The sequence below is a fragment of the Salarias fasciatus genome, chromosome 8 (genome assembly GCF_902148845.1).
Source record: "Salarias fasciatus chromosome 8, fSalaFa1.1, whole genome shotgun sequence".
In the NCBI taxonomy this organism is placed as follows: domain Eukaryota; kingdom Metazoa; phylum Chordata; class Actinopteri; order Blenniiformes; family Blenniidae; genus Salarias; species Salarias fasciatus.
The window spans coordinates 422,370-446,364 of NC_043752.1; the positions used below are offsets into that span (position 1 = coordinate 422,370).

General features: G+C 53.4%; 2 protein-coding genes across 2 annotated transcripts in view; both read right to left on the reverse strand.

The window, feature by feature from the left end:
• myo1d (myosin 1D) overlaps positions 1-16,555 on the reverse strand; it is a 43,247-nt gene extending 26,692 nt beyond the window's left edge. Inside the window, exons 1-4 of the mRNA XM_030098576.1 lie at positions 16,210-16,555; positions 1,359-1,567; positions 712-805; positions 306-471 (exon numbers count right to left, since the gene is read on the reverse strand). Coding sequence (XP_029954436.1) covers positions 306-471; positions 712-805; positions 1,359-1,567; positions 16,210-16,304 — 564 coding nt within the window. The 5' untranslated portion in view covers positions 16,305-16,555. The remainder of the gene's footprint in view (positions 1-305; positions 472-711; positions 806-1,358; positions 1,568-16,209) is intronic.
• Positions 16,556-17,307: 752 nt separating this feature from the next.
• On the reverse strand, positions 17,308-23,574 carry LOC115393387 (uncharacterized). The gene is made up of 10 exons (XM_030098373.1): positions 23,566-23,574; positions 23,431-23,496; positions 22,486-22,563; positions 22,214-22,264; positions 21,891-21,947; positions 21,780-21,819; positions 21,528-21,701; positions 20,118-20,387; positions 19,368-19,460; positions 17,308-18,611 (listed from the first exon to the last, which is right to left on the reverse strand). Exons 3-10 carry the CDS (start codon positions 22,561-22,563, stop codon positions 18,199-18,201), a joined length of 1,176 nt encoding a protein of 391 aa, XP_029954233.1. The 5' UTR covers positions 23,431-23,496; positions 23,566-23,574; the 3' UTR covers positions 17,308-18,198.
• Between the last annotated feature and the right edge of the window lie 421 nt (positions 23,575-23,995).

Consider the following 23,995-nt stretch of genomic DNA (forward strand, 5'->3'; position numbering starts at 1 on the left):
CCGCCGGGCCCCCCGCCAGGCCCCCGCCGGGCCCCCCGCCAGGCCCCCGCCGGGCCCCCGCCGGGCCCCGCCGGGCCCCCCGCCGGGCCCCCCGCCAGGCCCCCGCCGGGCCCCCCGCCAGGCCCCCGCCGGGCCCCCCGCCAGGCCCCCGCCGGGCCCCCGCCGGGCCCCGCCGGGCCCCCCGCCGGGCCCCCCGCCAGGCCCCCGCCGGGCCCCCCGCCGGGCCCCCGCCGGGCCCCCGCTGGGCCCCGCCGGGCCCCCCGCCGGGCCCCGCTGGGCCCCCCGCTGGGCGGCCGGCCCCTCACCTTCTCCAGCAGGTAGTTGTTGATGTGGCCGCCGATGGGGTCGCCCTTGAAGTCGAAGTTGATGTCCATGTACTTGCCGAAGCGGCTGGAGTTGTCGTTGCGGTTGGTCTTGGCGTTGCCGAAGGCCTCCAGGACGCAGTTGGACTTCAGCAGCATGTTCTTCACTCTGGAGGACGAAGACACGCTTCAGCGCTTCAGCAGAAGAGCTGAAAACCTGAACGTCTCCGTGGATTCATCGATAAATGTGATGTTATTAGATAAAGAAGCATCTTCAACACAACTGTAGTTGATCAGCTGAAGCAATTCTTACCCTGGAAACGATGAAACGTGATTTTACTGAGTAACCTGAGAGTGTGTGTGTGTGTGTGTGTGTGTGTGTGTGTGTGTGTGTGGCGCCCAGGCTCACCGCTCCACCTCCGCCCTCTGGTTAGGATTGGTGATCGCAGCGATGTATTGCATGATGTACTTGCTGGCTTCGGTCTTTCCGGCTCCACTTTCCCCTGAAAGAGACGCGGCGGCGGCGGCGGCGCTTCAGGCTGGTTTCACCACAACAGACTCCGAATGAGCCATGAAATGATATTTATCACTAATATCTGTTTCTGAAGGGGCTGAAATGAGCCACTCGTTTGTTTTAAACGGGCTCACAGGATTAAATCAGCACCAAAATCCTCCAACAAAACTTTTAAACAGTTCAAACATGAAAACATGAAGCTGAAGTTAAGAGAAGCCTGAAGTTTTTCTGGTTTGTGTTGAGGAAGAGAAGAAAACTGAATGAAAACAGAAAGATTTTCCTTTGTTTCTGCCACGTCTGACTCCTCCTCAAACCTGTTCCGCCTCAGTAAATCCTCCAAAACCCTCGATTTCACTTCAACATCTCAGTGATTCTATTGATGGAACTCAGTCAGTTCCTGCTCCGACCACCAGGGGGAGCTTCAGCCTCTCCTGGAGACCAGAGGGAACTCTGGAGTCAGACTCAACACGCCGTGTTCTTTTGATCTCAGACAGAGAGCGTGCGTCCCTGCCGGAGGCCACGGGCCTCGGGTTCCCCCCCACCTGAGATGACGATGCAGGTGTCCTTGTTGCGCCGCTTCATGGCCTTGTAGGCGGCGTCGGCGATGGCGAAGAGGTGCGGCGGCCGCTCGTACAGCTCGCGGCCCTTGTACTGCTCCACCGTGTCGCGGCCGTAGATGTTCATGGCGCGGTAGGGGTTAACGGAGACCACCACCTCCCCGATGTAGGAGTAGATCCGGCCCTTCTCAAACCTGCACAGACAAGGGGTCAGAGGTCAGACGTGGCATCTATTCACCACAGAACAGTTTTATGGCCGTGATAAAGAGGTTTTACTGCCGCCTGGATAAACATCAGCTGCTGTTAAAGTTTATGAGGAAACATCAACGGGTTCAAAGGTCAGACTGCTGCTCCCGCCGCGACCTTCACCCTGCGGTGACGCGACCTTCGCCTTCGTAACGTCAGATAAAGCTTTATGACCGCCGGCTTCCACGCCTTGCTCACACAGAACCGAGGTTCCAGAGCCGGAGCGCCGGACGGCTTCACACTGCGCCACCGAGCCGAGAGCCAGAGACACGACGGCCTGACCTTTGACCTCCAGAGACCTGCTCCACTTTCAGCTGCTGAACCGACCGGATCGCCAGGGTCCAACACGTGGCCCGCGGGCCAGAGCCGGGCCACAGCAGGCTCCAGTCGGGCCCAAAAAAACAAACCCTGATCCGGAACCCTGCTCTCCAGCTGGTGCGGCGCCCCGGGCCGCCCGCCGGCTCCACTTCCTTCCTGCGAGGAGGAGCAGGACCCGAATGAAAGGAGGCTTTCATCCCGCCGCAGAAACCGGACCCGGACTCCGTCTGAAGGCCGGACCAGCGGATTCCTGCTTTCAGAGGAGAGCCGTCCTTTAATCCACGACACGCTTCCTGCTGATCGCACGACGAAATGTGGAACGTCCAACATGTCTGAGGTCAGAGGTCGCAAACAGGACGGCCTCATCCTGAGAGAGGCGGAGCCAAAACACACTTTTAACAAACTTCCAGGCTTTTCTCCCAGAGTTCACAGGAAGAAGCATCGGTGGGACCTCGGTTCATCCTCTGCTCTGGAGAAACAAACCAAAGCTTCCTTCAACGTCTCCAACTCTCTGGCCGGACCGGAGCCTCGTGCAGGCCGGTTTCGGTCCATGGGCCTTATGTTTGACACCCCGGCTTTGAACAATGTTTTTATTTTAATTCTTCAAATAAAGTCTGAGCTCAGATGAAAGATTTCTCTCTGTGGTTCCTTCTCTTCAACAGCTGGAAACAAAGCACAGTGACACACACCTGCAGGATTACAGCATGTGTGTGTGTGTGTGTGTGTGTGTGTGTGTGTGTGTTCACTGAGCCAGCACACACTGGCACAGACACACACACACACACACACAGGACATGCTATGTTAATGGACGGGGCAGATCAGCAGGCTGAGCTCAGAAATCCAACATTTCTGTGTTTTCTTCATCAGATTAAAGGTTTCATTGATATTAACCTTGGAGCGGTGTGTGTTAGTGTGTGTTCTGCTGCAGACGTGTTCATCCTGCAGGCCTCACTTCGCTCTGACGTTTGAAAAATGGATGTTTTTAAAACTTGTTCCTATTTATCAGCAGGTACTTTAATTCAGACACTGAGTGAGAAACGAATGAAAACAGACGAGGACATGGAGGACGGGGACGGAGACGGAGACGGGACTGAACCTGGTCAGGTGAGGAGGAGGAGGAGGAGGAGGAGGGGGGGGGGGTGATCAGGTCTCAGCTGGAGCAGCTCCTCCTCCTCCTCCTCCTCTTCCTCCTCTTCGTCCTGCTGCTGCAGGAAAACAGGCTGTATTGTTCTGAGCGTCTCTGCTGCCGGGCGCTCGCTCCATTGTTCACATGTCAATTGGACGTCTTTGTCCGGCGCTCCGTCCACCTCCACCCTCCACCCTCCACCCTCCACCCTCCAGCCGGGCCGACAGCGAGCCGCCCACCTCGCTCACATGTACAATGGCTTCTGGACAACGAGGAGCCTGGAGCTGATTTCACCACAGCAGGGAGGCAGCGAGACGCTGGAGGCACCAGAGGTCAGAGGTCAATACGATCGCCGAGCATCGTGGGTAGAACCACCAACTCTCCACGCTTCCTTTTTCATTTGACGATTTTAATATCAATTTTCTTTTTCAAAACTCGATTTTTCTCCGTATTGGTTTAGCAGCGACACTGGAACCACCTGTTCGTGACGGGGCTTCTTGCACCGTTCTGTTCTGGCAAAATAAAATATTCTAGTCTGTATTTTAAGAAGACAGGAGGACGAAATGACTGGGTTTGAAGAAAACTACATGTTTTATGCCTGAGTTTCCCCTGGTTTACACACCGACACAGCTTTTGAAAAGAAAGAAAGAAAAACATTCGACTCAGACGTGATGTGAACTTTTTGGGGAAGCAAACAGTTTTTAGACATCCTGAAACTTTTCCACAGGATCTGCTGACGAAGCCAAGGAATCACTGTTTAAATCAAAGTGTGTGTGTGTGTGTGTGTGTGTGTGTGTGTGTGTGTGTGTGTGTGTGTGTGTGTGTGTGTGTGAGGAGCAGAGAGGAATCACTGGGAGCAACGTGCGGACGGAGACCCGGGATCAGCTGATCCATCTGCTCCACTTTCATTGCGGAGGATTTAAATGACACACGGGGCGGAGATTAGAGGACCTGATGGAGCAGAAACAAACTATTTATAGGTGGAGATTAAAACGTGCTGCCCGACTCTCATCCGCCCTGTTTTCCCTCCGACGGAGCGTTAAGCAGGTCCGTGATGGTCCACAGGCGGGTGGAGCAGGTGGAGCGGTGGGACGGTCCCAGTCCTCCTCCGTCCAGCTGTGTGGAGGCGAGCCGAGCTGCTCCGGCCTGCCGCCGTCTGATGTCCGTCTCCACGGCGACCGCTGCCAGCCGCTGCCAGGAAACACACGGGCGCGAGCGGAAAGAGGCGGAGGCGCACCACCCACATGGAAAACCAAGAGGTGGAAACATCTCACGTTTCTGCAATCAGGAAACACGAAGCCTGGAGAAAACAAGAACTATAGAGAACTACAGAGAACTACAGAGAACTACAGAAAACTACAGAAAACTACAGAGAACTACAGAGAACTACAGAAAACTACAGAGAACTACAGAGAACTACAGAGAACTACAGAGAACTACAGAAAACTGCAGAGAACTACAGAGAACTACAGAGAACTACAGAAAACTACAGAAAACTACAGAGAACTACAGAAAACTACAGAGAACTACAGAGAACTACAGAGAACTACAGAGAACTACAGAAAACTACAGAAAACTACAGAAAACTACAGAGAACTACAGAGAACTACAGAAAACTACAGAGAACTACAGAGAACTACAGAGAACTACAGAAAACTACAGAAAACTACAGAAAACTACAGAGAACTACAGAGAACTACAGAAAACTACAGAGAACTACAGAAAACTACAGAGAACTACAGAGAACTACAGAGAACTACAGAGAACTACAGATAACTGCAGAGAACTACAGAGAACTACAGAAAACTACAGAAAACTACAGAAAACTACAGAGAACTACAGAGAACTACAGAGAACTACAGAAAACTACAGAGAACTACAGAGAACTACAGAGAACTACAGAAAACTACAGAAAACTACAGAGAACTACAGAGAACTACAGAGAACTACAGAGAACTACAGAGAACTACAGAGAACTACAGAAAACTACAGAAAACTACAGAGAACTGCAGAGAACTACAGCAAAATGCAGAAAACGAGCTAAAATCAAGATAAGAAGAAGAGACGTTGTGCTGCAGACAGGTGACACACAGGCGTCCCTCTATAATCCTGAAGGACCCCTCCGAGGCGTCTCTAGAGGAGTTTCTACTCGGGACAGACCCATATGGACTTTATAGGGCCGACGCCAGTACCGGTTTTTTCCCATCACCCTCAGCCACTCAGCCGATGGCCGATGACAGACTGCCGATTTTCTTGAGCCGATGTTTGGGCCGAAGCTGCTTCTGCTTCCTCGATTCACATCAAAAAAGAGACCATGCTAACAAATACTACAGGTCTCACGCCTAAAATGAGAAATGTTTATTTAACAGTAAAAAATCAGAACAGCTTCGTTCAACTTCACGCAGCATACTTTAAAATGAAGGAAAAGTGTTTGGTGCTTTTCATTATTTAAATAATGCCTACAAAATAAAATGGTCTTCCAGAAACACTGAGCTGCCCGTGGACGCCGCCTGTAAATCACGCCAGAGAAAAATAAATCCGTGAATCCACGAGCGAATCGGCCGATACGATGATCAAGACAGATCAGTGGCGTTCAGAAATAAAACCTTAAAACACGAACATCATGAAGGCGAGTCCAGAGAGGATGGAGAGCCTGATCCTGATCGCAACAAAACCCCACTGTGTGTGTGTGTGTGTGTGTGTGTGTGTGTGTGTGTGTGTGTGTGTGAACACAGTCGGCTGTTAAAATACCAGAGGAACCCAGAACTCCGACTCTGCTTCATTTCAGGCAGATTAAGTCTGAACTCAGCAGAAAGCAGGAGTCCTGGAACCAGAATGTCCCCACGTCCAGTCCCCGTCCCCACTCCCTGTCCCCGTCCCCACTCCCAGTCCCCGTCCCCAAGTCCAGTCCCCATCCCCACTCCCTGTCCCCGTCCCCACTCCCTGTCCCCGTCCCCACTCCCTGTCCCCGTCCCCACTCCCTGTCCCCGTCCCCAAGTCCAGTCCCCATCCCCACTCCCAGTCCCCGTCCCCACTCCCTGTCCCCGTCCCCACGTCCTGTCCCCACAGATCCCAAAGACGTGAGAGTGAAAACTGATTTCAGTCCCAACCCCACACACACACACACGCACGCACAGCTGTGATGTGAATTACAGAGCACGGCGAGCCGGACCGCCGCCGCCGCCCTGCCTGGGTGGAGCGCTTCACGCTTCACTTTGGGTGGAGAACAACACAATTATGACATTTTCCCACCAAGCCGGCAGATTTCTCCACGAAGCCGAAAAGAAAGAACAATCAGGAGGAAAAACTGAGTCAAACGACGAGGTGAAGGACTCTGAGTGTGTGTGTGTGTGTGTGTGTGTGTGTGTGTACATCATGCTGTTCCAGGAACCATGAAGGACGGCAGATAATCTGAGTCCGTCCCACTTTCATCAGTCCAGTCGTCTCCGGCCCTGTTTACACCCACAGCAGCGCTTTGTAATCCGCCGAGGTTTGATCATGAAGTGGACGAGAACGCCACCGGAACGCCACCGGAACGCCGCCGGATGCCACCGGAACGCCACCGGAACGCCACCGGAACGCCGCCGGATGCCACCGGAACGCCGCCGGATGCCACCGGAACGCCGCTGGAACGCCGCCGGATGCCACCGGAACGCCGCCGGAAAAAAGAACACTTCCTGCTGCTGAGCAGCAGTGTGTGGAGTGTGTGAGGCGACACACCAGGACCCACATGGGGTCCTGAATCAAGGCCACAGGAGGCTCCAGAACAGATGGACACGTCCCGGGTCCCGGGTCCCGGATCCTGGATCCTGGATCTGACTGAAGCATGGAGGACGGACACACCCTCCTGTCCTCGAACGCAACGCCCAGACACCAGAGGGACAGAAACCAGGTCCAGTGAAGACGATCCGTCCCCAAGAGGAGGAGGAGGAGGAAGAGGAGGAGGAGGAAGAGGAGGGGCAGATAAAAGTGAAGATCAAGCTCTGGGTCAAAGGTCACCCCAAACCCTAACCCTCTACCGGTCCGGCGCTTCACAGCCTCCGTAAACCTGAAACTCCTCTGAAATGAGAAGGATGACGGGTTTCCAGGGGAACCGTCTGAGACCTGGACTGTCCCTGACCCCCCCCAGGCCTGGACTGTCCCTGACCCCCCCCCCAGGGAGAACATGCAGACTGTGTTCCAGGAGAACCCGGTCTGGGTCTGGACCAGCCGCTCCGTACGCGGTGGAGCAGCGGCACAGCGAGCCGAGGAGCGCCGGGCCGCAGGACGCTCCCGAGAGGCCGGCGGCGGCGCCGGGGGGGGGGGGGCCTCCGGGGAAATGAGAGCCATGTGTAAACAACCAGGCTGCAGCTCAGGTGGCGCAGCCAAGAACCACACCCCTCTGAACACACACACACACACGGTATACTGTACAAAAAAAAATTCAATAAAAGCCTTGTAGCAGCAGAAGAAATGCAGGAGGGCAGCTGGTGTGTGTGTGTGTGTGTGTGTGTGTGTGTGTGTGTGTGTGTGTGTGTGTGTGAGGCCGATGTAAAAATCCCAGCAGGCTACAAGAAAACAGGAGGAGACGGTTTTAAAGAAAACTGAGAAAAGTGGAAAAAAGGGCGAAACGGCGGCTGAAGAGAAGCAGACGTGACTCAGCCGCTATTTCAGGAAACAAGGAGGATTCCTGCCGGAGCCGGGAGGAGGAGAGGAGGAGAGGAGGAGGAGGAGAGGAGGAGGAGGAGAGGAGGAGAGGAGGAGCAGAGATCATCTGACCTTTGACCTCAGGGTGACACTGCGGCTGTCAGTTCATCCAGAGATGAACTCAAACAGACTATGAAGCCAGGAACAAACACGACTGATCATTTAACCACGTGACACACAGAATTCTCCATTTAAAGGTGCATTAAGGAGTTTGCATGTTTTATGCGAAACAGCGGCCCCTAATGAAAAACTCGTGCCTGTGGCTCGCGTGCACGGCAGAGAGGAACTCCTTCCTCGCTCTCTCAGTCGCGCTCGAGTAAGATGTCAGTGTCTTCTGCCTGGTGGAGTGTGTGTGGAGCTGTGGCAGTGCTAGAAGCCAGTCTGTTCTGACTTTCTGGAAGCTCCTGCTCAGTTGTTGCTCACTGAGCATCTGGCGGAGTAATGGCGGACAAAACGAAACCTAACCAGCCGGAGCGCGCATTACGTCATTCCTTTCAAATTCTCCCCAAAAAAAACTGTGGAGCCGGACCGGCACTGTGACTTTCAAGTGACAGTTTAGCCTGTTAGAGGTTCTGGTGATGAATATGTCAGGGCACATTGTACACAGCATTAAAAATGTGGAACATATTTACGGTGGAAAATAAGTATTTTTAAGGTTGTAAAACTCCTTAATGCACCTTTAAAGGAAGGAAGGAGCTGAAAACTCCTGCTGGTCTCAGAGGAAACAACTGGAAACGTTTCTGGATTTGATTCAAGGTGAACTTTTAACCGTCTGAAACAATCCGACGGTCCAGCGCTCAATAAATGTGAATTTAGCAGCAATTTAAGATTGAATTGAAGTGTTTGTGGTCTGATCTCCTTTATTCAGTCCTGAGAGAGAGGACAGAGGACAGAGGAGAGACGAGAGACGAGTCTCCTCCCTCATCCTCCCATAATGATCAGTGTGTCGGTTCGACGCTCTGATTCCTGTAATTACGTCCAGGATGGAGGGTCTGATCAGAGCTTCCATCTTTTATTTCCAGATAATCACTAAGCGACAGCCGGACTGCAGAGACTTCAGGACAGAGTCTCAGACTCCAGCTGGAGGACACGTCCAAAAATTTAAGTTTCCCTCAAGTTATGTGATTTTATTTCAAACACTGGACAATCAGTGAAGACATTCTCCTTCATTCTGACAACTTTCAGCGTAATAACAGAGAAATAAATCCAGCTTCTCTTCTGGTCTCTCATTACTGCTGGAATCTGATCCTTCAGACTCAAACTCATCGTACAGGAAGACGGCTGCTTCTTGTTCTCTTCCCCGTCCCACCGTTTGACACGGTTCCTTCTGGACATCAATCAGGAAGCAGACAGAAGACGTTTGGCTCAGATCGTCAGAAGATGATTCGGATCCGAGCAGATCGGCTCTAATGAAGCCCAGCGAGGCGCCGGGCCCGAGCGTCTCCTGGAGCTCAGGCATTCCGGACCAGAGTGGAGCCTCTTGTGGGCCGGCTGCGGCCCGAGGGCCTCGTGTTGAACACCACGTCTGACATTAGTCCCATTAGCGTGGTGTCAGTGAACGCCTCGGCCCGGTGTGGCTTTCAGACCAAAGCGGCGGCTGTGAAAGTGAGTCAGCCGCCGCTCCCCCTCCTTTGCCCCCCCCTCCCGCCCCCCGCCCCCCCGCCCCCCCGCCGCGGATCGGCGCTCGGCTCCAGCAGGTGGAGGAGCAGCAGAGCAGCAGAGCAGCCGGAGGGGAGGATGAACCCGCCCGAGACAAGGCGGCGTCTCGTCCAGAACATGAGTCACTTCAGGACCGATTCCCGCTCAGGGGAGCAGGTCGGCTCCCGGAACAGCCCTGAGAGGGGGGGGGCAGCCCGGCGGGCGGCCACCGGATACTCTAAACGCTCTGGACGCTCCGCCTGGCTGCAGGTGGAGCTGGGGGAGGAGTCAACAGAGGCTGACGCCGGCTTCACAGTGGATGTGTTCCGGACGCCACAACTGACCCGTAGTCATTACAATCAATGCTGTGGTTCACACTGGCTCCGGTCCGGTCCGGCTCCGGTCCGGCTCCGGTCCGGCTCCGGTCCGGTCCGGTCCGGTCCAGCTCCGGTCCGGCTCCGGTCCAGCTCCGGTCCAGCTCCGGAACCCATCGGGAGTTCCGGAAACTTTTCGCCAGCATCCTATTTTTCTGGACGCCGCAGCCCTGCCACGTGAATCCAGACAGAAGTCGGGCGCTGGAAGGAAACTCAACGTGTGTTCCAAAATAAGTGACTTCAAAATAAAATCTGTCGTGTTTTTGCCTTGATATTCTACTTTCTATTTCTTCTGGTAGAAAACAGAAGAAACATCCTGACGTCGTCGTTGTGCGCACTAGAAGAATGAACGCTTCCTTCTTCGTCACTGCAGGAAAGTCAAACGACGCGCTGGAGACCCGGAGCCGCTCTGCGTTGCCAGATCGGGCGGTTTTCTGTCAAATCAAGCTTCTTTTTGAACACGTGTGGCGGGCTGATGATGTTTTTATTGTACAAACGCAGTTTTTACGATTTTAACGTGTATTTCCTGCGGAGATGGCGGTCTGGGCTGAGAGAGCGACGGATCTGGCAACCCCCTCCAGCGGACCGGAGACCACCGGAGCCGGTGTGAGGCCGGCCTGAGGCACAGAGCGTCCTGAAATAAAGAGTGTGCTGCGGTGTGAGGCTGTGGCCCCGCCCCCCGGCGCCGCGGCGCTCCGGCCTGTTTATGGTAATGTGCTTCAGATTCCAGACGCTGCCGGGACATTCCTGTGGCCAGACTGGACTTCAGCGGAGTCCCTGAGCTCCGGGACGCCGTCCTCCACAATAAAACACCCTGATCCCAGACAGGCCTGGCCCGCAGCGGGACCAGGACCAGGACCAGGATCCGGGTCCGGGTCCGGGTCCGGGTCTGGAGGCTGGAGCACGGAGCGTTCTGCACATGGACTTTGGTTTTATTGCAGCGGGAGGAACAAAGACTGAAGAGCAAACAGCAGCTGGACTCTGAGCCAGGAGGAGGAGCCAGGAGGCCAGGACCCGGTCTACAGACCACAAACATAAGGCCCGCAGCCCACAGAGGGTCCAGATAATGAGTCCCGGGCCGCTTGGCGCTCAGCGGTTGAGGATCAGAGACGTCCACACGCCTGCCGTCCATCTGCGCCCCAGAGGACGGCGAGCAGGAAGCCGGCCGCCGTTCAGCCCTCTGCTCTTCCTCCACGATGAGGTCAAAGGTCAAACCACTCACCGCAGGCTCAGTGTCAGTAGGAATACTCGAGACTCGCTCCAGTCTGTCTTCACACAAACCAACACACACTTCAGCCCTGCTGCAGTTTCATCGCTCATATTTAGTTACTGACAGTAATCTGATACAACAGTTCCTCCAAAGTAAAAGAACAAAACAAACTACAACCCAGCTCACACACACACACACACACACACACACACACACACACACACACACACACACACACACACACACACACACACACACACACACACACACACACACACACACACACACACACACACACACACACAGTGAGAGTGGTTTTTCCCCTGGTGGGCGGAGCCACCAGAGTCAATAAGGAAGTGAGTTTTACAGTCGAGACAATAAAACTCTGAACGTGACGAAACGTTAAAGTCTTCCGGGAGGAAAACGGCTCCACGGCGAAGCTTTCAGAACCGTCGGCAGCGAGCGGCGGCGGTTCTCCTGCTCCAGTGAGGAGGGTGGTCTGCAGGCTCCCAGAGAGCCAATCAGAGCGGAGCGTTTGTTTGGTTCCACGGTTCCCCTCCTGAGCGGCTCCCAGTCCGGCCCGGACGGCTTATCTGCCGACGGCCGATGTGGGAAAAATCCCCGGAGCCTCCAGGAATCTGGTTCAGCCGTTATCCCGCCAGACATCTCAGCAAAACAAAAAGAGAGAGAGGGAGCAGGAGCGGGCGAGCGAGCCCGGGCATCTGCTGGGATCTATTTGGAGACTGGGAGGTTCCGGGAAGAACCGGCCGCAGGGCGCCGCCGCAAGTCCAACAGCCAGAACCAGGAACAGCCCAGCCAGAGAGACGGGATACGGCTCCTGATCCAGGACCGACCGGACCCCGACCCCCCAGGACTGAACCCCGACCCCCTGGAGCAAACCCTAACCCCGACCCCCCAGGACTGAACCCCGACCCCCTGGACCAAACCCTAACCCTGACCCCGACCCCCCAGGACTGAACCCCGACCCCCTGGACCAAACCCTAACCCTGACCCCGACCCCCCAGGACTGAACCCCGACCCCCTGGACCAAACCCTAACCCTGACCCCGACCCACCAGGACTGAACCCCGACCCCCTGGAGCAAACCCTAACCCTGACCCCGACCCACCAGGACTGAACCCTGACCCCCCACCAGCCTGGACCGGCTCCAGCAGCGCTAAACAGACTTTATCAGGGTGACGTTAGACTGAGAAGCTGTTGACCTTTGACCTTCTGCCCCTGCAGAGCCGCCCGTCCGGATCATTCTATCTGCTGCGGCAGCAGACGACACCGAGGAGACGTCCACCACCCAGCCTGCACCCCTCCCTCGCTCGCTCGTGCACGAGCGTGCACGTCTGCAGACGACAGGAAAAGCGGGAGAGAAAAAGGAAGCAGGCCACGCCCTCCAGAAATAACAACGTGCACACGCCTCCGGCGGCGGCGGCGCCGTCCTCCTGCCCCTCCAGCGCAGCTCGTCCAGGAGCCCGGCTGTATAAACAGCGTTCGCCGCCGTGCTCGCTGGGAAACGTGCACGCCGCCGTGCACGCTGCTGTTCCTGATGGGACTGAGCGGGACGAGTTCCTCACTGAGCCGAGAGGAAGCGGAGCGGCGTCTCAGGACGGACGCTGACGGAACGGACTCACTGCTACAGGACCAGGGGGTCAAACACGAGGCCCGTGGGCTAAAACCGGCCTACAGGAGGCTCTAATCTGGCCCAGCAAACCACCAAGGAAATGTCTTCCTCTGAAAGGCCGAGTGATTCGGAGAAGATTCGGCCGAATGCGACGTGCAGAACATGGAGCGTCTTTCACCCGGTTCTGCGCAGCGTTCTCTGATTTTATCTGCGAAAAGCAGCAAATAAATAAACTTTACTTAAAAATCTAAAGAAAACACTGATCTGTTCTTTCTCTTCTTTCTCTTTTTTCTCTTCTGTCAACGAATGAAATGAAAACTGAACTGACTGAGAGCAGAACCCAGAGACTCGAGGGAGACGCCTGGATGCCACCAAGCTAGCCGCAAAGCCGTGCTGTCAGGGGGGAAATACCCAGAATGCAACAGTCCCAGAATCCCAGGATCCCCTCCATCCCTCACAAGCATGAGCCTGATTAAGTCCCAGAGGAAAAACGCCGCCGCAGCAGCAGCTGGTTCCAGATGAAGCGTCGTGGGGTGAACGCAGCGGCGCAGAGGTTTCGCTTCATCTCTTCTTCTTCTTCGGTTTGAAATGAGCTGAAGGTAAACTGACCGCAGGAGGACAGAATATTGTTACAGATGTGTTTCTACCTGAACAGTAACTTTGCTGTTTCCTGTGTGTTGAACTATGAGCAGAAATAAAGCATTCACTCACTGACTTCATTCATTCGTTCATTCTAATGTGTTCTTAGTGTTTCATCTGCTCCAGGTTCTGAGTTTCAGTCATTTTTAACTTCACATCTTCAAAGCTGATTTCCTTCTTTCTTCTCTTGTTTTATCATCATTATATCTTTAGGTAGAAGTGAATGAAAGTTCATTCATTCATTCATTCATTCATTCATTCATTGCTTCCCTCGGCCTGTGAGTGAGTGTGTGTGTGTGTGTGTGTCTTCTGGCAGCTCTTCGGGGTGTGTGAGCAGCGACGCTGTGACGAAGGTCTCCCATCACACAGCGAATCGCCAGGGATCGGCTGAGGGATCGTCTGGGGGGGTCAGCTGGATCACCTGGGGGGGTCGGATGGGTCAGTTGGGGCGGGGAGGGGGGTCAGCTGGGGGGGGTCGGCTCAGGGATCGTCTTGCAGCTCCACAGATGGCAGAGGTGAGGAGGGAGGCGGAGCAAACCGACTCCTCCGCCCGTCTGAAGCGTAACGTTAGCTCAGGCCGCCTGGAGCCCCTGACAACACTGAGCCAGACCAGACCAGACCAGACCCAGACCCAGACCCAGACCCAGACCCAGACCAGACCAGACCAGACCAGACCAGACCAGACCAGACCCAGACCCAGACCCAGACCCAGACCCAGACCCAGACCAGACCCAGACCCAGACCCAGACCCAGACCCAGACCAGACCCAGACCCAGACCCAGACCCAGACCCAGACCCAGACCAGACCCAGACCCAGACCCAGACCCAGACCCAGACCCAGACCAGACCCAGACCCAGACCCAGACCCAGACCAGACCAGACCAGACCCAGACCCAGATCCAGACCAGACCCAGAGACCTGGATCTGCTTCATGAAGGTCTGACTCCACTGATCTGATCTCACCTCCAGACAAAGACGCTTTTCAAAGGTGAGACAGACAATACAGTTCAAACCAGGTCTGCATGAAAGGAATGTATGTCAACGCGGTGTGTGTGTGTGTGTGTGTGTGTGTGTGTGTGTGTGTGTGTGTGTGTGTGTGTGTGTGTGTGTGTGTGTGTGTGTGTGTGTGTGTGTGTGTGTGTGTGTGTGTGTGTTGGGTGGAGCCCCATGCATTTCTTTCCAAAGGGAAATACCGGTTTGATCAGAGAGCTCCAAAATGGAATGTGAGCTTATTAACGATAACATTTCAATACAAGTATCTTTCTATTCAACACACACACACACACACACACGCACAGATAAGTGTGTAACATGTAGCAGTGTGTGACGCCACCCTGAGCTCCAGCCGTCATTCATCAGCCTCAGTATGAAACATAAATCAGATTTTATCAGTTTTTCTGTTTTCATGTTTCACTGTGATTCTGACTGCTTCAGATAACAGACTCTCATCTTAAAGTGTGGATCATAACGTGTCCACCAGAGTGTTTTGGGGTTGTTGGATTGTGTATTTGATGAGTTTGACGAGGGGGAACAAAAATACCATCCACTTCCATTGTGTCCGTCCCGAAAACCTTCCCCTCCTCACCTCTGAATAAACAACAGCTCGCCTCACAGAAACAGTCAGTCTGCTGTTCTAATGACTGAGGAGTTGAGCTAAATGGGCCAATTTGCCAAAACGTTGAAGAATCCCTTTAAACTGCTCTTTTCTTCTTTAATATTTGTTGAACTGCTCCAGGTTTAAACCTGGTGTTACAGTCCGTACCGTCAGCTCTCAGCAGAGTCTGGGAGGCGTCTGCATGTTCTTCCTGAGCATTTCAAACCAATTTGAGTCTCTGAATGGAGAAAAGGTTTGGATTTCAATGTGACCGAGTGTGTCAGTGTCCTGTGATGGACCGAACTGTCCAGGGTCAAACCCGTCCTGTCACCGACCCGTCCAGTAACCGACCCGTCCAGTAACCGACCCGTCCTGTCACCGACCCGTCCAGTAACCGACCCGTCCTGTCACCGACCCGTCCTGTCACCGACCCGTCCAGTAACCGACCCGTCCTGTCACCGACCCGTCCTGTCACCGACCCGTCCTGTCACCGACCCGTCCTGTCACCGACCCGTCCTGTCACCGACCCGTCCTGTCACCGACCCGTCCTGTAACCGACCCGTCCTGTCACCGACCCGTCCAGTAACCGACCCGTCCTGTCACCGACCCGTCCTGTCACCGACCCGTCCTGTCACCGACCCGTCCTGTAACCGACCCGTCCTGTCACCGACCCGTCCTGTCACCGACCCGTCCTGTCACCGACCCGTCCTGTCACCGACCCGTCCTGTAACCGACCCGTCCTGTCACCGACCCGACCTGTAACCGACCCGTCCTGTCACCGACCCGTCCAGTAACCGACCCGTCCAGTAACCGACCCGTCCAGTAACCGACCCGTCCTGTCACCGACCCGTCCTGTAACCGACCCGTCCAGTAACCGACCCGTCCAGTAACTGACCCGTCCAGTAACCGACCCGTCCTGTAACCGACCCGTCCAGTAACCAACCCGTCCTCACTCTCAGCTGAGTTGGATCCAGAGCTTTCTCTCTGAGTTTGATCAAGGTTTATTAAATACACCCCACATGGACTTCTTTGCACTAAATAAAGAAAATAATCAGTTGAGGTTACTTTGCCTTTATTTGACCCGTCTGACCTTCTGTGTCACTCTGAACAGGAAGCTGCAGACTCCTGCCTGACCTTTGAACCTCCCTGATCTGAGCCTCAGTTCAAAGCAGAGTCACTGTCTTCATCCTGCAACTAATTCATAGGATTAGGTGGATGATTTCACACACACACACACACACACACACACACACACACACACACACACACACACACACACACACACAGTGTGTGTTGACTGACAGCCCCCGTGGAGCTGTTGGGACCCCGGTGGAGGGTCTCCCGGAGGTCAGTGACCCCTGCGGTCTCCTACCTGAGCTTGAGGTTCGCCATGAACTCCTCCATGGACACGTTGTCCAGGAGAACAAAGTCCGCCTTCCCGAACTCCAGACTCTCGTGCTCGGCCATGCTTCCCCCGCTGCTCGCGCCGCTCCGGTGATAAAAACAGGGTCCGGTCCGGTCCCGGAGGCGGATCCAGGTGATGCCCGCAGGTTTTCCCTCCCTCCTCACAGGACGGCGGCGCGCTCCGTGCGCGTGTCCCCGCGGTGCCGGCTCACTGTGGACCTCCGCTCATGGTACTTCCGGGACGTCTGAAGCGTTTCTCCGCGGCGGTTCCTCTGCCAGGGACGGAGAATCACCGCTGGAACTCCCTCGCCTCCATAACAACTTTCCACTTGTGGCAGAAATGTTTCCTCGCCCCGTTACGCCGCGCGCAGGCCCCGCCCCCTTTTTTCCAGACCGCCTCCTCGGTGGAGCTTCCGCCAATCAGAGCCCGGCTGGCTCCCTAATCCCCGCCCCCGGTCTGCTCCCTAAGCCCCGCCCCCTGTCAGTCAGCGTGTCAGCGTAAAAGCATCAGAAATATTCATGAAGACCACCAGACCGGACCGGACCGAGCCAAACCGAGCCGGGCCGGGCCAAACCGCGCCCGCCTCTCGCTCTGAGACATTTTTCCAGTGACGGGCGCCGCTCGGCTGTGAAACACTGCCGGGAAAAGCGTCTCTTCTCCGGGCTGCAGCTCCGGGAGGCCCGCTGTGACCATAAAAGGGAAAAGTCGGGCTCGTGGCGGGAATGAATGCAGGCGGCACATCTGGAGCTCACATCTGTTTGCTTTGGAGGCGAAGCCTCGCTTTCATCCTCTTACAGCCGGAAAAGCTGTGGACACAAACTGTACCAGCCTCAAACTGGTGTTAGTGCGCCACCTGCTGACTAATACACGCAAGTGCTTCTACTGTCAACTTGTAATGAAGTGAAGCATCATGGGAAATGTAGGAACACCTTCACTCACAAGGCTTTTCTTCAAATCATCCACTCCGAAGGGAGTTGGATGTGATGATGGAGAGCAGTATGAATATATTTTTTTAATGATAGTCTCAACCTGAAACCAGCTGAAAGTGTTTTTTTTATTGGCTGCTTTGTTGTAAAAGAAACAAATACTCATTTATGTCAAACTGTGTTCTTTTAATAAACCATCTTCTGCTTGTTTATGAAAACAGTTTCTTTCTCCTGTTGTTTTTGTCCAGCAGGTCATTTTTTTTTTTAAATATAATTGTTTTCTCGGTATTTGAAATGCAAAAATAAACATTTTAATTGCAGGGGAGGATGTAAGAACATATTTTGTGCGCACCATGCACAGTCTCAAATTAACTGGTTTTACACTGCTGGAAGCCTCCAGAATAACCAGAGGAAACCTTCACGCTTCACACAGAAGGGCCCATAAATTCACCGTGGATTCAAACCAGGGACCTGTTAGAGCAAACCACTGCACACCTGTGCAGCGCCGGTTTGCTCCTAAGAACAGAAACAGATATGAATGCAGATGAAAGAAAAGAGGAATTTCACTATAAACTGAAGTTTTCAGTTGAAATACTGAATTTGTGTGAAAAGTTTAGTTTGATCTTCACATCCTTGAAGCTGCTGATGGAAACTAACTTCCGGCAGACTCAGTGAGGTTTGTGCGCCACCTTGTGTAAAATAGGTGCAATTACAGTCTGTAGATAAAACAGCAGAGCAGCGTCGTTCGGCTCATTTCTCTGACCTGTTCTGGATTTTCCCTATTTCTAATACACACAAAGATTGAGTTTTTTAGTTCTGTGCAGTGTCTTCAACTCTTCTTGGATGATCACCGAACAGAAATTCAAAATAATACAGAAAGAAAAATAATTCTGGACAACCTGTTTCCATTCACCTCATTATCATGAATCAAGTTCATGTCAACATTAAAACAAAGCATCAGTTTGATCCATTAAATTCAATTCCTCCTCTCCTCCATACTGATGATGAATCATCGACCCGTGAGGAAGCTTCACTCCGATTCCCTCCACTGCACCAGCAGCGAGCCGCCGAACGTGATGGTGACGGAGGCGGCGTCGGCCCAGGACTGGCCGCCGTCCTGCGTGACGTAGACCACGGCGCCGCGGTTCAGGAGGGTCATGTAGGTGCTGAGGCTGCCGGCGCTGGAGGCCCGGGGCAGCAGGGTGCGCGACACGGCCACCCAGTAGTCGTTCACCACCAGCCACAGGTCGGTCTTCAGCCCGGCGCCCGACGCCTGGGTGGAGAAGAAGAACTGGTACACGCCCCTGACCGGCGCCCGGAACACGCCGCTCCACCTGTTGAAGGCGCGCCCCGTGTTGACCAGCACTCGGCTGTATTTGATCCTCTTCACTTTGCCGGTGAGCGGAGCGGGGAAGGAGGCGAAGAAGTGGACCTTCATGGGAACTGGAGGGACAGGAGAGGGTGAACAGTGACCACACCATGGTGCATTGTGGGAAAACAACCAGCAGCAGGTTACGATGAAGTGGCTGACGTGCGAAATTAAAAATCAGAATGTTTTTCCAGCAAGTTAAAGACATTAAAATGAAGTGTGGCGCCTCGTTAGCCAACGAGAAGAAGGATACAATGAAGAACGGCATCAGGGTGCATTGTGGGAAATGTAGGAGCAGAAGTTTCCTCCAGATCCTCTACTTTTTAGCAAGTATAGAGGATATCCAGAACTAGCTGGAAGATTATATTGAAGAGTATAATCAGTTATAATCTCTGGTTATAGTGTAACTAGTGTAACTGTTACCAGAGAGAAATTCCAATCAGATTTTTAAAGTTTTTATTGAAAGGGAAAACATTTAAGAACCTCGGGTCTCGAACTGAAATGAGCCAAAGTGCGTTTTCCCTCCAACGCTACTTTTGTTGTTTGAGTTTTACAAAATAAAGTAATCTTGAAGGCTTTTAGTTATTTTTACATTTTAGTGTTTTTCAGGATTCAAAATGAAAAATACTGACTCTAATTTGTTTCCTGAAACTGATCTGATTTTAAGGAATGCAGCAGCTAATTCACAGTCAGTAACCACGAGCAGATTATCAGTGAATACAGCTGAAGTGAAGTCAGGCTGAACAACAAATCAACATCAGTCAAACATGAACATCAACAAGTTATTCTGGATCATTAAAAAGTAGAAACAGGTGAAAACAGAATCTTACTTGTGTTTTTCTTCTTACATCTCCAGTTGATCTTATCTCGACTGACACACAACTCGTATTTGGAGCATTGGCCACACACCAACGTGTTGACATCTGACACACACACGCACACGCGCACACACACACACACACACACACACACACACACACACACACACACACACACACAGTTTATTCAGTTATTTAGTATCTCCACTTCTTGTTTCTTTCTTTCATTTGATGAAAAACCTGTAAAAATATCTTATTTAAATCAAACACGCTGAACAGAATCTTTTTCAGCCTGTGAATGACACAGCTGTTACTGTTTTGTATTAATGTTTATCGTTTGAATTCCTCTTCATCTGTGTTATTTCCAGCTCTCAGGATGTGTTTTTCAATGTACAGCCACTGTTTCAACTTCAATTTAAGGAAGTGGTTTTTCTTTTTATCTCATTCAGCATCTGTAGCAACAAGTGGCATTCGAATGTCGACCATATCAAATGTAAAACCGCCAAAAACTCGACAATCTTATCAGATAATGAAATATTCAAGTCCACATTGTCACACCTTATTAATAATGTAATGTGTTATTTCCGCAGTGCTTGGCTGAAGTTGTATTAACAGCAGCTAATAATGCACTGAAGGGGACTGAGCAGCTGACGGAGGCTCGGTGATGGAGGATGAACAGGGTGAAGTGGGATTAGCAGGCAGAACCGACGATATGCCGATGACACTGAGCTGTCCGTGAGCAGCAGCAACTTGCTTTCCTACCTGCGCAGTAGGCCAGGTAGCAGGTGGAGGGCATGGTGAACTTGTAGACGTAGTAGTTCCCCGGACACTTCTTCACCTGGATGGGGGTGGACAGGAAGGCGCAGCACTTGTCCTTCCAGTGGCCGCAGACGTTGCGGGTGACGACGCCGTCCCTCCTCCTGGGGTGGGGCCCGGCCAGCCACAGGGGGGCGTGAGTGCCGCACTTGTTGACGGGCACGCAGCGTTCGGGCATCTGCAGACTCCTGCCGTTGTAGAAGAGGCGGTACCAGCCTGTGACGGGGGAGGGATCATCAGTGTCAGGGTGGTGACGGGGGCACCAAGGACCTGCAGCAGGCGGCGAGGACCTGCAGCAGCACCGAGGACCTGCAGCAGGTGGTGAGGACCTGCAGCAGCACCGAGGACCTGCAGCAAGCGACGAAGACCTGCAGCAGCACCGAGGACCTGCAGCAGCACAGAGGACCTGCAGCAAGAGGCGAGGACCTGCAGCAGGTGGCGAGGACCTGCAGCAGCACCGAGGACCTGCAGCAGGCGGCAAGGACCTGCAGCAGCACCGAGGACCTGCAGCAGCACCGAGGACCTGCAGCAGGCGGCGAGGACTTGCAGCAGCACCGAGGACCTGCAGCAGCACCAAGGACCTGCAGCAGGCAGCGAGGATCTGCAGCAGCACCAAGGACCTGCAGCAGGCGGTGAGGAACTGCAGCAGCACCGAGGACCTGCAGCAGCACCGAGGACCTGCAGCAGGCGGCGAGGACCTGCAGCAGCACCGAGGACCTGCAGCAGGCGGCGAGGACCTGCAGCAGGCGGCGAGGACCTGCAGCAGCACCGAGGACCTGCAACAGGCGGCGAGGACCTGCAGCAGCACCGAGGACCTGCAGCAGCACCAAGGACCTGCAGCAGGCGGCGAGGACCTGCAGCAGCACCGAGGACCTGCAGCAGCACCGAGGACCTGCAGCAGCATTGAGGACCTGCAGCAGCACCGAGGACCTGCAGCAGCACCAAGGACCTGCAGCAGGCGGCGAGGACCTGCAGCAGCACCGAGGACCTGCAGCAGCACCGAGGACCTGCAGCAGCATTGAGGACCTGCAGCAGCACCAAGGACCTGCAACAGGCGGCGAGGACCTGCAGTAGCACCGAGGACCTGCAGCAGCACCAAGGACCTGCAGCAGGCGGCGAGGTCCTGCAGCAGGCGACAAAGACCTGCAGCAGCACCGAGGACCTGCAGCAGGTGGTGAGGACCTGCAGCAGGCGACGAAGACCTGCAGCAGGTGGTGAGGAGCTACAGCAGCACTGAAGACCTGCAGCAACACTGAGGACCTGCAGCAAGCGGCAAGGACCTACAGCAACATTGAGGACCTGCAGCAGGTGGTGAGGCTGGAACCAGAAACCCAAACACTTGGTAAATGTTGCTACCTGCCCATTTGACGTGGCGGTCACACATTTTGCTCTTCGTGGAGGAGTTGGTGGCGCGCCAGGCCTGGTCCAGGACTGTGTAGTGGAAGCAGGGGTCCAGGTCTCTCCTGTGGGCCTCAGAGGGGCTGAAGCCGTCCTCTTCCTCATCATCTTCACCACACGTGGCGCTTCCTGCTGTTATCAGATAACGACAAATAACGGATCGATCTGGAAATCATTCATGAGAAAATGTTTCATGTTGCATCGACGGACCGGCTTCTTCTGCAGGTTCCTCCGGGTTTGTTTCCAGGATCTGTCGGTGAGGAAGACGTTAGTGAGCGGCTGTTTATCCCCGGAGACCGACTGGAGTAGTCTGGACTCTACCTGAGCCAGAGCTTCATGGTCATGTGTTGCTTCTTCACATTCTGAAGTCTGGAGCTCCTGAAAATCCAACACACACACACACACACACACACACACACACACACACACACACACACACACACACACACACACACATTTTCCAAGGTCGAGCATTTCAGTCCATCTGCTGTCCATCATTTTATTCATTTCATCTGTTGCATTGACTCTTGTTGAAGCATGAAGTGGTTTTTCTCAGTATTTCTTGCTCTTGTTAATGATTTCCTGTGATTTCCTGTGATTTGAGTTGCTGCTCTCCTCTCTCGCGGCAGACCGGCCTCCATCACCTTGACGGCAGCAGCTTGAGGTTTCTTTTCCATCCGAAGCGTCTCTTCAGCCTGCAGGAAGAAGAGGAAACGGTGTGAGACGGAGCTTTGTGTCTGTCCCGGCTCTCCGTCAGGGACAGATTTTAATCTGTGAAATGTCGTGATGAGCGCTCAGCCCGTTCTGCCAGCCTCCTGAAACATCTGGGGAAACGGCAGCTGCATAATGAAGGGTTCTGATGATCTTCCATCTGCCTTCTGGCTTCCAAACGTCAGCGAACGAAGCTCAGACTCACGGAGTGTGTGTTCCCGGAGCAGCACACCGACACACAAGACGACAGCGTTACGAACACAGCCAGGGCCAAGGCACCCATCTGCAGAACACAACAGTTACACAACCTGTGGGTGAGCTGCAGAGAGAGGCTTCATCGTCTGGAGGAGGAAATATGAGATCAGCTCTGCTGAAAAACAGCAAGTCTGCAAAGATAAAGAGCTTCGTTCCATCTGATGCGTTTCTGACCTTCGACTGTGACGCTTCGGTCAGAAGCATTTGTCAGTTTTAATGTTTTAATATGTGCTTCATATCAGATAAAAAAAATTCCAAGATTTAAACTGGAGTCAGTTAAACACTTCTAAACAACGACCGGGCTTCTGTTCAGGAGGATTACTTCTAGATTATTATTATGAAAGAGCGACGGAGTGTAAAAACCCTGAATGTGACTTTCTGGGAGTGAAGCAGGCGAACGAGACGCTTCATCACTGGCAACGACACAAAACACAACCGCAGTTCAGTCTTGATCTCAAGTATTTGAGTTGAGAAAGCTTTGGATTAAATGCTGCATTTCTAGTCTTGACCGCCTTTGTCAGGAACTCCGTTTTGATTCCAGGAAACAGCAGAAAAGTTAAAGACGAGCTGCTGAATGAAGAGAAATTCATTTTAATGTTGTTTGATGCTCATCTTTCTGCCCTGATATAATCTGTCCTGTAGGTCTGGATTAATGTGATATAATCTGTCCTGTTTTTCTGGATTAACATGTTTGAAATGAAGAATGAATTTTCCTTTAAATGAATCCCTGGATTTCTGAGGGAAACACATTTCATCTCTATTCACTGTTTGTTTATGTTTCATATTTTTGAGTTAAATTTATCAATAAAATGGAGAAAAGTCACATTTTACCAAAACCAAAGCATAAAAGCAGCACTTAGAACTCGTTACGGTTAGAAGCCTGACGTGAAGTTACCACTGGCAGCTGGAGGACGACTATGAGGCGAAGCAGCAGAGCGTCCGGCCGCCGTCCATCCAAACCCTGGAAGAAACACATCTGTGAACATCTGGACAGTCGAACGCCGCTGGCCTCCGGCGAAGTGACGCTCACCTCCCGGACTCGGCGCCGAGGGAAACTCCTCCACACCTCAGACCGAAGCTTTTATAGCGATGGGCAGCCCGGCCTGCGGCGGGTTCAGTTTGACGGCAGGGCCGAGGTGTGATCCTCACACACACTCTGCAGACGCAGGCACGAAATAAAGGCGGCGTTGGCAGTTTTTCAGTGTGTGTGCTCAGCAGCGCGGTCCAGCCGTGAAAGAGGACGAGCTCCTCCGTCTCCATGATGCAGAGAAATGCTCCCTGAAGAACGTCTGAGGCCTTGACGGAACAGCTGGACTGAGGCTGAGCGTGGATTCACACAGCTGGACTCCATCTGCTGATCAGGTCACGCTTCTGGTTGACCTGTATTTTGAAGGATCACAGTAAAGGGATCAATACTTCTGGAAATAAAGGTATCGCCATTATTATACTGTTAAAATATG

Bases quoted from the DNA above. Each gene is read 5' to 3' on its own strand.
- LOC115393387 (XM_030098373.1), bottom strand. From the start codon at position 22,563: ATGGGTGCCTTGGCCCTGGCTGTGTTCGTAACGCTGTCGTCTTGTGTG. The intron at 21,948-22,213 runs GTGATGGAGGCC...TTGGATTTTCAG, and splicing joins CTCAAGCTGCTGCCGTCAAG to GAGCTCCAGACTTCAGAATG. The intron at 19,461-20,117 runs GTAGGAAAGCAA...TGTGTGTGTCAG, and splicing joins CTACCTGGCCTACTGCGCAG to ATGTCAACACGTTGGTGTGT.